This window comes from Gekko japonicus, unplaced genomic scaffold (genome assembly GCF_001447785.1).
Source record: "Gekko japonicus isolate JY-2015 unplaced genomic scaffold, Gekko_japonicus_V1.1 scaffold862, whole genome shotgun sequence".
Taxonomy (NCBI): domain Eukaryota; kingdom Metazoa; phylum Chordata; class Lepidosauria; order Squamata; family Gekkonidae; genus Gekko; species Gekko japonicus.
In genome coordinates this window covers 117,030-129,310 of record NW_015173699.1, presented here as the reverse complement: position 1 = coordinate 129,310, position 12,281 = coordinate 117,030, and the positions used below count along the sequence as shown (strand labels likewise).

At 42.0% G+C, this 12,281-nt stretch overlaps 1 protein-coding gene across 1 annotated transcript in view; it reads left to right on the top strand.

The window, feature by feature from the left end:
- Positions 1-12,281, top strand: part of DDX4 (DEAD-box helicase 4) — a 58,845-nt gene that overhangs the window by 14,977 nt on the left and 31,587 nt on the right. Inside the window, exons 5-12 of the mRNA XM_015423214.1 lie at positions 5,741-5,791; positions 6,340-6,393; positions 9,771-9,842; positions 9,990-10,070; positions 10,366-10,407; positions 10,938-10,985; positions 11,237-11,281; positions 11,373-11,515. Of these exons, the coding sequence (XP_015278700.1) occupies positions 5,741-5,791; positions 6,340-6,393; positions 9,771-9,842; positions 9,990-10,070; positions 10,366-10,407; positions 10,938-10,985; positions 11,237-11,281; positions 11,373-11,515 (536 nt within the window). The remainder of the gene's footprint in view (positions 1-5,740; positions 5,792-6,339; positions 6,394-9,770; positions 9,843-9,989; positions 10,071-10,365; positions 10,408-10,937; positions 10,986-11,236; positions 11,282-11,372; positions 11,516-12,281) is intronic.

Here is a 12,281-nt window from a genome sequence, read left to right as displayed (position 1 = left end):
GGACATACCTCTGAGGAAGAGTATCTGTGGATTACTAGGCACTGTAGGCCAGCCATCAGAGAAGCCAAAGCTCACTGTGAGCTAAAGCTGGCCAGGGAGGCCTGCTACAACAAGAAACTCTTTTTCAGATATGTGAGGAACAAACACAAGATAAAAGCGGTGATGGGCCCACTGTTGGGTGAAAATGGAGAAACTCTGACAGAGGACTGAGAGAAGGCAGAAAGGCTCAGTGCCTATTTTGCCTCAGTTTTTCCCCTGAAGAAGAGAACAGACTCATCTAGAGATGGTTGTAGGCTTGCAGAGCCTTGTCCATCATCTTCCAGACCTCTTGGAGGACAGCAAATATGCCACAAGACTGGAGGAGGGCAGATGTTATTCCAATTTTCAAAGAAGGGAGGAGGGATGACTCAGGAAACTACAGGCCAGTCAGTCTGACCTCTGTCCCAGGGAAGATACTGGAGCAAATTTTAAAGGGACCAATCTGCGAGCATCTGAAGAACAACTTGGTGATATGGGGAAGTCAGCATGGATTTGTCCCCAAACAGGTCCGGCCAGTCCAATCTCATTTCCTTCTTTGACAGAGTGACAAGCTTATTGGATCGAGGGAATGCTGTTGATGTTGTTTACCTGGATTTCAGTAAAGCTTTTGACAGGGTTCCTCATGATGTTCTGATGTGCAGACTAAAGGACTGTAGACTGGACTGTAGGATAGTTAGGTGAACAGGGAACTGGTTGGAGAACCGCACTCAGAGAGTAGTTATCAGTGGTATGTCAGTCATCTGAATGGAGGGAGGTGTCCAGTGGGATGCCACAGGGCTCAGTTCTGGGCACAGTACTTTTCAATAATTTTATAAATGATCTGGATGAGGGTGTGGAGGGGTACTCATTACATTTGCAGATGGCACTAAATTGGGAGGAGCAGCTAACGCAATTCCACGAGATATGAGAATGCTGGGAAAATGGGCAGATGTGCACAAGATGCAGTTTAACAAGGATCAATGCCAAGTTCTACATCCGGGTAACAAAAACGAAGAACACGCATACTGGATGGAGGATACACTTCTGGGTAGCAGTGTGTGTGAACAAGATCTTGGGATAAGGGTGGACCAAAATTTAAATATGAGCAGCCACTGTGATGCAGCAACAAAAAAGGCTAATGCAGTCTTGGGGTATATCAACAGAGGCATAATATTCAGATCACAAGATGTGATAGTCCTGCTGTACACTGCATTGGTCAGGCCACACCTGGAGTATTGTGTGCAGTTCTGGAGGTCTTACTTCACAAAGAATGGGGGCAGAATGGAGCGTGTGCAGAGAAGAGCAAGGATGATCGGGGCCTGGAGCAATGCTTCCTCTAAGTTGTGGAATCTTGTGAGCAAAAATTCTACTTTGTGAACTGCTGGCATTAAATTTGTGAGTGAGTGATTTGGCTGCTGCATAAATTAGTTTGCTCTGGAGCCATCTTTTATAAGCTAAGATAAAAATGTGAGCTGGGGGCTAAAAAAACTATGAGCTAGCTTGCACTAACTTGGCTTAGAGGGATCAATGGCCTGGAGACCAAGCCCTATAAGGAAAGGCTGAGGGACTTGGTAGTGTTTTAGTCTGGAGAAGAGGAGGTTGAAGGGGGGGGGTCATGATTGCTCTCTTGAAGTGTTTGAAGGGCTGTCACTTAGAGGAGGGCACGGAGCTGTTCCTGTTGGCAACAGAGGACAGGACTTGAAATAATGGGTTTAAATTAAGGGCAGGAAGGTACCGGCTGGATCTTAGGAAAAACTTTTTAACACTTAAGAGTTGTGCAACAGTGGAATCAGCTGTCTAGGGAGGTGGTGAGCTCCCCCTCACTGGTAGTCTTTAAGCAGCAGCTGGACAAACACTTGTCAGGGGTACTATAGGCTGATCCTGCATTGAGCAGGGGGTTGAACTAGATGTCCTGTATGACTCCTTCCAACTCTGTGATTCTATGATTAGGTATAAATTGCAAGAACTTTTAATGTATTCTAATCTACATGCATGTTTGCTGGAAAAAATAATGTGAGAGTATTCTGTGATCAGGTCAGAGGCACTTTTTGGTTTTCCATATTAAATATACTTCATGCTAGCTGACCACGTGATTCACAGGTGTGTGACTCCAAAGCCATGGGGGAGAGGCAAAAAGTGAATGTAAATGTTTGGTTTTTTAAAAAAGGGTGATTGACACATTTGTGTGCATCTTGTGCCTTCTTACTTGATAGCTTAAACTGATTGGGGAAGGGCCATGACTCACAGGTAGAGCGTTTGCTTTGCATACTGAAGGTCCCAAGTTAAATCCCCAGCATCTCCAGTTGAAAGGACCAGGTGGTGAGTAAAGTAAAAGACCTCTGCTTGAGATTCTGGAGAGCCACTGCCAGTCAGAGTAGATGATACCGACCTTGAAGGACCAGTGGTCTGATTCAATGTAAGGCAGCTTCACGTGTTCAAATGTGTTAGTTTTCTCACTACTCATGGTAATCATTTTATGTCAGATGCACACAGTATGTTAACTTGTCATCAGTTGCCTCTAGTTGACTGTAAAGCTGTTGTTTTTCTGATCTTGTATTAACTTGTATTCTGTAGTAGTGTGACACATGTACTTTTTTATATTGCTTAGCCCCTTTGCTTCACTTTCTAAGCTTCCTGTACCTGTTACTAGGAGGACATACATTTAACAAAGTAGGGCCTAGTTAATGAAAACTCTTTGGCTGTGGGGAAGGGCTGTGGCTCAGTGGTAGAGTAGCTGTTTGGTAGGGAGAAAGGCTGAGGTTCAATACTTGGCATTTCCAGTTAAAAAGAATCTGGCAGTAGGCGATCTGAAAGGCTTCTGCCTGAGACCCTGTAGAACCACTGCCTGTCTGAGTAGAAAGTAATCACTGGTGGGCCAAGGGTCTAATTCTGTATAAGGCAGCTTCATGTGTTCATGCCCTCGAACATCCAATAATTGTCTTCCAGTATTCAATACAATTGGAGTGCCTTCCTCTCTGTTTACTAGGAGGCAGTGTTTTACCAGAAGAATTGGCTAGGAGCCTCTGCTGTGAACTATTGCAGGTCTTCCTGGTTCTCTCTCTCTCGCTTAGTTGGCAGGTCCAGTCTCTGGCTGCAAAATTTCAAAGAAGAAAGAATAAAATATTTATATAGGCTAAGGAAGAAAAGTTACTTTCTATTTGGAGCTGGCTTGGGGCTGGATCTCTTCTTTCCCTACTCCTGTTAATTCTGGAACATTTGAGGGGGTGAGTTCTGGGCAGCCCTGTGGTTGTGCTTTACAACTGACACCAGGTTTGGAATCCTGAGGAAGATTGAGACAGTTAGGGTCATTTTGAGACCCTGTTTGTACCTATGGAAGGCCAAGAGTATTTACATTCTGGATCTGAACCCATTTACAAGGATAGGTGAATAATGCTTGGTGCTGTCTTTGAATGCTCAAGCCCTTTGCTCCCTCTCCAGCCTTGGGGAAATACCATGTTGGATTTTCTCAGTTGTTCTCCCCCCCCCCCCTTGTGCAACCAAGTGGCTTAACACAATAGGATAGTAAATTTTAATTTCAGAGGCTCTTTTCCATAGTGCAATTCACATAATACCTTTTATCAGGACCAGCCAAGTGTGAAATAGCAGTGTATGAGCTTTCAAATTCACCAGAACTGGATGTTACAATGAAATTTTAAAACATGTTTAAGAATAGGAGCAGTTTCTCAGGAAATGACGTAGAGTCCCAGTTAAATCTGCATTGTGTATGTAGATCTGCTTCAAATATTGTTGGTTTCAAGTTACACCCAACTCTTTGGATCAAGAAGAGGCAGTAAGTTAGTTAAACTCTATAGGCCTTAACAAGTTCCATCAATTGTCCTCAATTACTCTCTAGAGTTCTAGTAGTTCTCTTATACAGCCAAGCATTTTCACAAGAGGGCAGTAGAGCATAATTTAAATGACTGCTTTCTCTAGAGGAAAAAAGGTTTGGAGTAATTTGGCACTTCTGTGGCTGTGAGCAGAAGTATAAATAGAAGTTCTGTCAAATCTCAAATGTGCAAAACAAATTGTATTTGTCAAAAGAAGCAGCATTTCAGTCAAAGTCTGCAGTGCTGGGGTGGGGGAATCTTTCTTCTGCTGTTTTCCCAAAGCATCCCCTACTCTAAATTGTAACTTGCCAAATATTTAGTAATTTGCAAATATATGGTAACCACTGTTTTCAATTAAAGGGACAAATAGCATCTTAGATGTAAAGGAGAGTATCAGTAGCACACTTTTCCCATTCAGATAAATGACTGTAGGGCTAGAATAAAGGTTCTGTATTCATGTAGATAGGAGGGGCTTGTTACTTGAAATGTTTGAAGTACAGCTGACCACTCTTTCACATGTGCATTTCCATGCCTCCTTGTCGGGATCTTCAGACTATGCTTGAACTAACAGAAGCGTGTATAGTACTTTGGGGAGGAATTTGGAATAGTGAGGGTTGGAGATAGCACTTAGAGTTCTAATCTTCAGATGAACATAAGAAAATTGACAGAGAAGCAGGAAAATGTAGGTAGATTGAAAGAGCAATGTAAACTCCTAAATTTTAGGTACTACTGAGCTTTGAGTAAATAAATAATCTATACAATCACACAAGCATTTGGGGGAGTAAGCACCAACAAGCAAATCAGATGATTCCTAGTGGAAGTTGTCTCAGTTATGCTAGATGTTCCTCCTCATTCGTGTCCAAACACAGAACCCACTCTTAGCATTTGTCCTGAGCATACAATGTTCCCAGAGAGGAATGGTCTGGGGGAGTGTTGGAGGATAAGTTTTGAGGTCCTTCTCTTTGAGTAGAAGAAGGGAAGGGCTGGGTTTGGGAAGCAAGGTGATGAACACTGGGAGGGAAGAAGTGGATTGAAGAGGCAGAGTAGAAACTTGCATACATAGTTTCATCCTTTAGTCTGATGTGGTTGAATTCGTTCTGGAGCGGGGAGGGTCTGGGTGGAAATGGGGTTCTCCAGTGATTTCAGTAGTGGAGGAGCAGTCTTGGGGGTAGGATTGAACCTAGTTGTCCTTTGCCAGGATGTCATTTTTATCCTATTTTTTTTCCTGGGCAATTTCCTGTTGGGGCCAAAATTTATAAGTGGCATTTTTGGTTTCTTTCTGTCATTAGGCTAAATTTCCAAATTGTACCTGTGATTTGGAAGGATTTTGGAATCCTCACTCTGGGGAAAAGTCAGAATCCTGATGATTAAGGTTTCAGTTTCAAAGTGAATGCTTGTTGGCCCTTTTTTAGAAACAGATGCACACATGTATGTGCATAAGTACTTAAGTTCACTGTAATATGTGGCTTCTGTCTCCTACTTATGATTAAGTTGCCAGTGAAGTTTACATTGTAAGGCCATTGTAAGACCGTTGTGGATGGTCCTAGAATTTTGGGCATTATTGTGCAACTTCTGTTAATTATAGCTTGAATTTTAATGATTCCTCGAGAAAACCAAAGAACAGAGCCTTTGTCAGGGTATGTCCAAGCCCCCAAGGGAATTTGGCTGCTTCCTTCTAAGTCAGCCTTTTGATTGCCTGCAGCCTGATCTTAATTTCTTATGTTTAATACTAAACATGGAGTCTCTCTCTCAGTCTTGGACAATGTAAGACCTGGTGACAGGTTACATATAGGTTTCAGAAGTATTTCCTGACCCAGGGCTGCTTTGTGGGAATGGGTTTAATATGTGGACAACTCATTGTTGGAGAACTCTTAATATACTTGTGCTGTTTACAGGTGCACCAGGAAATAGATTTGAAGAAAGAAAAAGTCCAGGTTTTGGGAGAGGTAAGGATACAAATTCCTCTCAGGGGAAACAGTAACAATTTCACTATATCAACTATGGAGAACAGAAAAATAGCTTAAATTAGTTTCAAGATTTTTCTGGTTCACTTGAGTTACTTCAGCTAGCTCAAGTTGCTGTAACCCTTCATCTGACTTTAAAGGTGCGTTGCATTGGTCATAAGCCTTACATCTGAAACCTTGTACAGTAGGCAAGTGTATTCGATGTAGACAAAGTGTGATATGTCATTGCCTTCAAATTTTTCCATTTATCAGTTACAGAATTTATTAATGCCGTTCTTGCATACTTTGTCAACTTGGACACTGAGTATGAGTAAGCCACATGTCTGTAAATAGGTCTGAATAATCTAGATTACTATCCACACAGGTGGAAAATGGCTTACTTAATGTTTGCACAGTTGTTTGTCTCAATTGTGAACTGAAAGATGCACATAGCCTTCCAGGCTAAGATTCATAGTTCTTAAGAAAATATAGCTAGTGCTAGTATAGAAAAGTAATTGCTCCTTTCCATTTTAATGGCTTTGTTATGGAAGAAGTTGATGATAATGAAGACAGCCAGGCAGAATCAGTATTCTCAAGGAGAGGAGGTAAGACCACAATGATTTGGGCAATTAAGAAGCGAATCCTTTTTTTTTTTTTTTAAATAAAGGGTATCTGGGTAGGAAATACAAGTACTCCATTTTTCAGTTGTTGGAGGAGGGTATCTCTGTATGGGTGAGTCCTTCCTCCGTGTTTTACAGGCAGGTCTGCACCTTAAGGTGTTGCCACTATTACTGTTCATGGTGTACATGCTGTGCTTCTTCTGTTGAAGTAGGACATTTTCAGATCATTGCTATCTTTGTCAGGAATGAATACAAAGGCCAAAGGAAAACAAAGAAATGACCAAAAAGGCTACAGTAAGATTGCCTTCTCTACTGCAGCATGCCTCTCCTGCTGCTGATTTTTAAAAAAGGTGGATCCCAGAGCATGTAAGGAATTGTTTTATGAAGCAGCAGAGGAAGGCAACGAGTACTCCAGGATCTTCATCTTGTCTACCTCAGATTCTACCATTGTCTCCTAAAAATTTCCAGAAATGGGCCTTCACAGGAGATTCCAGGTTTCATAGCATGTAGTACGCAGCATACTCATGGTGGGCAGCATCCTTGTTGAGGATAAGGACCATAAAAGAGGCTCCTGTGCCAGGAGTGAGGAGTACAGAACAGTCAGTCAGGGGTTTCATCCACCCCCCCCCCCCCCTGCCAGTTTTCTTTTGGACCCAGAGACTCTAGAAACAACAAGTATCCGGTTTCATGGAATGTTAGAATTCCAAAACAGCCACCACTGCATTCTCCAGCCTTGCATCCAACCTGTCCCCATCCAAGCCAAGAATAAGTTACACTGGGCATGATGTTTGGCCACCAGTCAGTGACTTCCTCATGAAGTTAGCTCTACAATATATCAGTGGGCCCTACAGACTATCCAAGATATGTCTACAGACTCTCAACTAATTCAGAACACCATGGATAGGATAATTCTTGGAGCTATGGCCCATGTCAGCAGCAGCACAGCAACAGAGCAAATACTATAGCACAACATTTCTTTGGGATCTACTTTATCATGCCCAAGAAAAAATGAGATCAGAGGACAGTCCTGTAGGGTTTCAGCTATCTAGTTAAGATGTCTGTCAGGAAAATCCTAGAGTCTTGTCCCAAGATTCCTTGTCTCCGTTGACCTGACGAAAGCTTACATGTATTTCTCAGTTTGCATTTGTTGTGCATTTATTTATTTATATCCCATTTTTCTCCCCACAGTTGGGAGTTAGAGTGACTTAGAACGTCATTCTCCCCTCCTCCATTTTCTCACAACAACCCTGAGAGTTTGTGACGGGGCCCAAGTCACCCAGTGAGCTTCCATGGTAGAAGTGGGGATTTGAACCTGGATTACTCAGGGTCCTAGTCAGCTGCTCGATCCACTGCACCATATTGGCTCTCTTCAACATGGGCAGTACCTAGAGGTTAAAATTTCTGGAAATTTTGAAGCTACATTAGCATTTCTTTTGTCTTTTCTAGATTGAAAGTCATTCTGTTACTTTAGGAACAAAATATGACTATGGACATTTTTACTTGGCATGAAATTATCACAACTAGCATATTAAAAATATAGTGTATCCAAACAATTATTACAAACAGAATACCCACCCACGTGCAAAAACAAAACAAACCTTTTTATTTTCTTCTGACAGCACCTCCTAAAGGAAGAAATGCATCTTGTTCTTGCAATGGAGAGTTCAGTTTGTAACCTCAGTGCACAGAACTTGCTTGTCCTCAGTGCACAGAAATTAGATCAATCTGATACCTTTGTCTTAAAATATTTTATTCATCATGTTAAAATAAAACGTTCCATAATCAATTTCTTTTCTTTTTTCAATTTTTCCAATTTTCCGGAAAAAAACAAAAAAGGCTTCAAGAAAAAAACAGAAAAAAACCAGCCCCCCCCCCAATTTTTCCGGTTTTTTCCCCGAGCCTTCACATCTCTAGCAGTACCTCAGGTTCTCATAGAACCAGAGTTGCAGCCAGTATAGGGTTTTCCCCTGACCCAGGACAAATGGTCCCAGACCAGGGCACGGCATAAATTGACTGGAACTTGGGGTAATCAAGTTAGCCCTCCATACCTTATGAAATTAAAAAAAAAATCTTTCAATTAATTAATTGCTCAATCCTGCAGAGCTTGCTGGCTCTGAGCGATTTACAGTTACTCCATTACACACGGGCCTAACAATGATTCAAGGGGTAAGGGAGGACAACATATAATCTTTAAATCACGCATGTTCGCAGTCGACGGGGAGTTTTGTTCAGCTGTAAGGTCAGACGTGTTCCAACAGCATTTTCCCCTCGGCGTAGCTTGATGTTGTCAGCTTTCTCCAGACTGCTTCAAGTTGCAGCGCAGCACTGCCACCGCCTGGCTGGATGGCCCATTACAGGCTTCCTTGATGCTGAAGAGTTCTTTCTAGGCTTTTCGGTCTTACGCGCTGGACATTCCATTCGTCGGTTAACACCTCCCCCACCCGGGGGGGGTTTAGTGTGTCCACCCTCTCTAAGGAGTGGTACCCATTTTATCTACTCGCCGAAGCTTTCGAAACCGCTGGGTGGACAGCGAGCTGGGGACAAGGCTGGTAGCTCACAACAGCACGGGGCTAGAACTGACAGCAGCTCTGTTCAGCTCAGATGAATTAACCAGCGGATAAATCCCCTGTGCCACTGCTCCCCTCCCACTGCGGTTATCTTCAAATGTCCTGCTTTGGGTTTCCCCATCTTCTGTGATTAGGTGGCTGGCTAGTGCTCTTCTGCTTAAACTGCCTGCAGAAGCAGAAGAAGGTATGCTTGCCCAAACCAGGTTATGGCCAGGACCCTACTGGGAATGGAGAACCCACTCGCCAATTAATTCCTTCTCTCCTTCACCTGTGGAGCTGAGCTGGATTGAGATATATGTTAAGATAGCATAGGGGATTCTGTCTTTTTGGCTGGTAAGACATTTTCTGCAGATCTCTCTTTCACTGGAAATGAAAGTAGTCTGCAAGATCTTCAGTGCAGCCCTATCTGTGAATTATGGTGGGAGGACTAACCCATAAATAGATACACACCTACAGAGATCAGTCCAACATTTCATTCTCTAGCTCATACCTCTTAAACAGTGGTCAGTGGCACTGAAGTAGCCAAAAGAAGGCAAAGAATTAATCTTTCTTGTTCATGTGGTCCTAGGATTGTAGTCTTCGCCTGCTAGTAGTGTAAAATAGACACTGTCCAGGTGTTGGGCACTTTAGAAAATGCATCGGAATCTCACTGGAGCAGAAGTTGGGTACTGGGTGTGTGTGTGTGGGAGTGGCTGAGGAGCCTCTGCATGGTGGCATCAAATTCTGCATGCCCTCACCCTCTTTGTAGCTTTTGTGGTGTGTGTTAATCACTTTTTTGCATTGTTTGTTTCCAAGGAATGATTAATGGCAGTGATGCACGTAGGGGTGGAAGAGGGTCAACAAGAGGAGGACATGGGCTATTTACAAGTAAGCTCTACTAGTACTTTTAAAGTTTTACAGAGGTTTTCAGTTCTGAATTATTACTAATTTCTCCTGTCAGCTAAGGAATGCTGCTAAGAATAAAAATAACTTAATTATGACTTTCGTTGTTTTTGTTGGGTTTGATTGTGACAGATAATGAATGTGAGATGCAAGATGGAAGACAGCGTTCTGGTTTCTTTGGCTCAAAAAGAGGGAAGTTTGGTGCTCCTTCAGGTAAGAATTCAAATAACGCTTGGTTCATGGATGGAGGGGTTTGTTTTATACAGGAAGATATACACTGTTATATTGGATTGTGTTACTCTCACACTAGTGATCTCATGTTAAATCTTGTGGTCATTTGGATTACAAAATAGACAAGAGTTGTTTGCAGTGGATGCAAGCAAAGCAGTGGCTCACCAGAAAATGTTGTACACAAAGACCTAGCTAGGATAGGATACTATTGCTAAACAGATGGTGGGAATAGGTTTATATTGAGAGAAATTCCTAACTGCACCTTTTTGTTTTTCAGGTGATTCTGAAAATAGAAGAGGAATAGGATTTAGAGACAGAGGTAAATGCCTTACAAATGACTTGCAAGCTAATAATAATAATAATAATAATAATACTTTCCATTTATTAATCGCTTTCCCCAGTGGGCTCAAAGCAATGTACAGTTACTCAATATAGACAAGGGACTAACAATGTTTGTAGGGGATAGGGAAGACAACATATATTCATTTTTAATTGCACGCGCCGTCACTGCCCGGTATAGACGTCTTTCTGGCTTGGTACTTATTGTATGAAAAGATGAGGAAGTTTCCTTGTTTCTATGATTTTTCTGTAATTCTGCTAAAATTGATCTTATTACACATCTTTGTCACTGTCTTTCTTTTTCCCCATTCTGCTGTCTTTAAACAGGACTGTTTATATGTGCTTATTGTTTACTAATTGTCCAGTAATTCTTTCAGACCAGCGAAATCTGTCTCTGATTATGCTTTCAACCTTCAGTGAACTGAATAGACCTAGATGGCTTATCCTTTTAAGTTGTGTTGTATTGTTAATGCTTTTTTGTATGTGGTTTTATACTTTGTTTTTTAACAGGGGGTTACAAGGGGAGCAACGAAGAAGTAATTGGAGGTGCTGGGAAAAGTAAGTGTACTTCTTCGTGGTTTCTGCGTATGACACTGATGGTGGGTGGAGCTAGTGGCAAAGGATTGCCTTGGCTCTAGAAGCTTCTGCAGTTTAAATCTGCACATGCTCAGTTCCCATCAGTGTGTCTGCACAGATTTTCACTTGAACATCAGTTATAGGTAAGCAGACTGTTTAAATATATGCAGTTATTCTATGCATTCTTTCGTTGACCTGACAGTCTGTTTTTCTAAACATTAATTTCCTTTAAGGTATGTGGAAATCGGATGGTGATGGAGAAGGGGGTGACTCTCTAGGTACGTTATACTGTAAGAAAATTAAGAGAGATTGAAGCATGTCTGACATAATGAAAATAAAAAAATCACTACCACAGCCTTACATTTGCAGGTCCAAAGGTGACATATGTGCCGCCGCCGCCACCAGACAGTGAAGATGCTATCTTTGCACATTATCAGACAGGAATAAACTTTGACAAATACGATAACATTCTTGTGGAAGTGTCCGGACGTGATTGCCCAGCCGCAATTCTGGTTAGTGATCGATCTTCTAATGTTCCAGAGCATGAGTTTAATGTAAAGTACTTAAGTCTAACTAAAGAATGCACAGAGACAGGATTTGAAGGAAAAGTAATTTTATCTTACGACCACACTGTATCAGGTTCTGTAGTTGTGTCATAGTTTGTGTTTAATCTTTAAGCCACTTTGAAATGGTTGACAAGCAGCTTACATATTTGGATATTTTTTTAAAAAATCACAAAAATATCAACCATACAGGGTATGGTGAATAACAGCAGCAGCTAAGCAGAAAGCAGCTAAAAGTGCAGTAGTAATAAATTGTTAAAGGTAAAGGTTTCCCTTGCTCGAAAGCCAGTTGAATCCAACTCTAGGGGGCAGTGCTCATCTCCGTTTCCAAGCTGAAGAACCAGTGCTGTCTGAAGACGTTTCCATGGTCATGTGGCCGGCATCACTAAATGCCAAGGTGCACGGAATGCTGTTACCTTCCCACCAAAGCGTTACTGTGATGAGTAGTATCTTATTTCATACATTGTGAGAAATCCCCTTCCCCAAGTATCCAGCTTGTACTCTTAAAGTGGAATGCAAGATTGACTTAATTTTGTTAGATGATGAATGATAGCTGCAAAATAGGTTTTCAAGTTGTACAGAGACGAAGGATGGGCGCGGACAGGGAAAATGGAGGTTCGTTGTGGTTCACAAACCACAAACCTTTCCATTTAACAAGCTGTTTCATGGTTCATGATGTCTGTGGCATGGTAGAATGGCCCCCCTGTGCACTAGA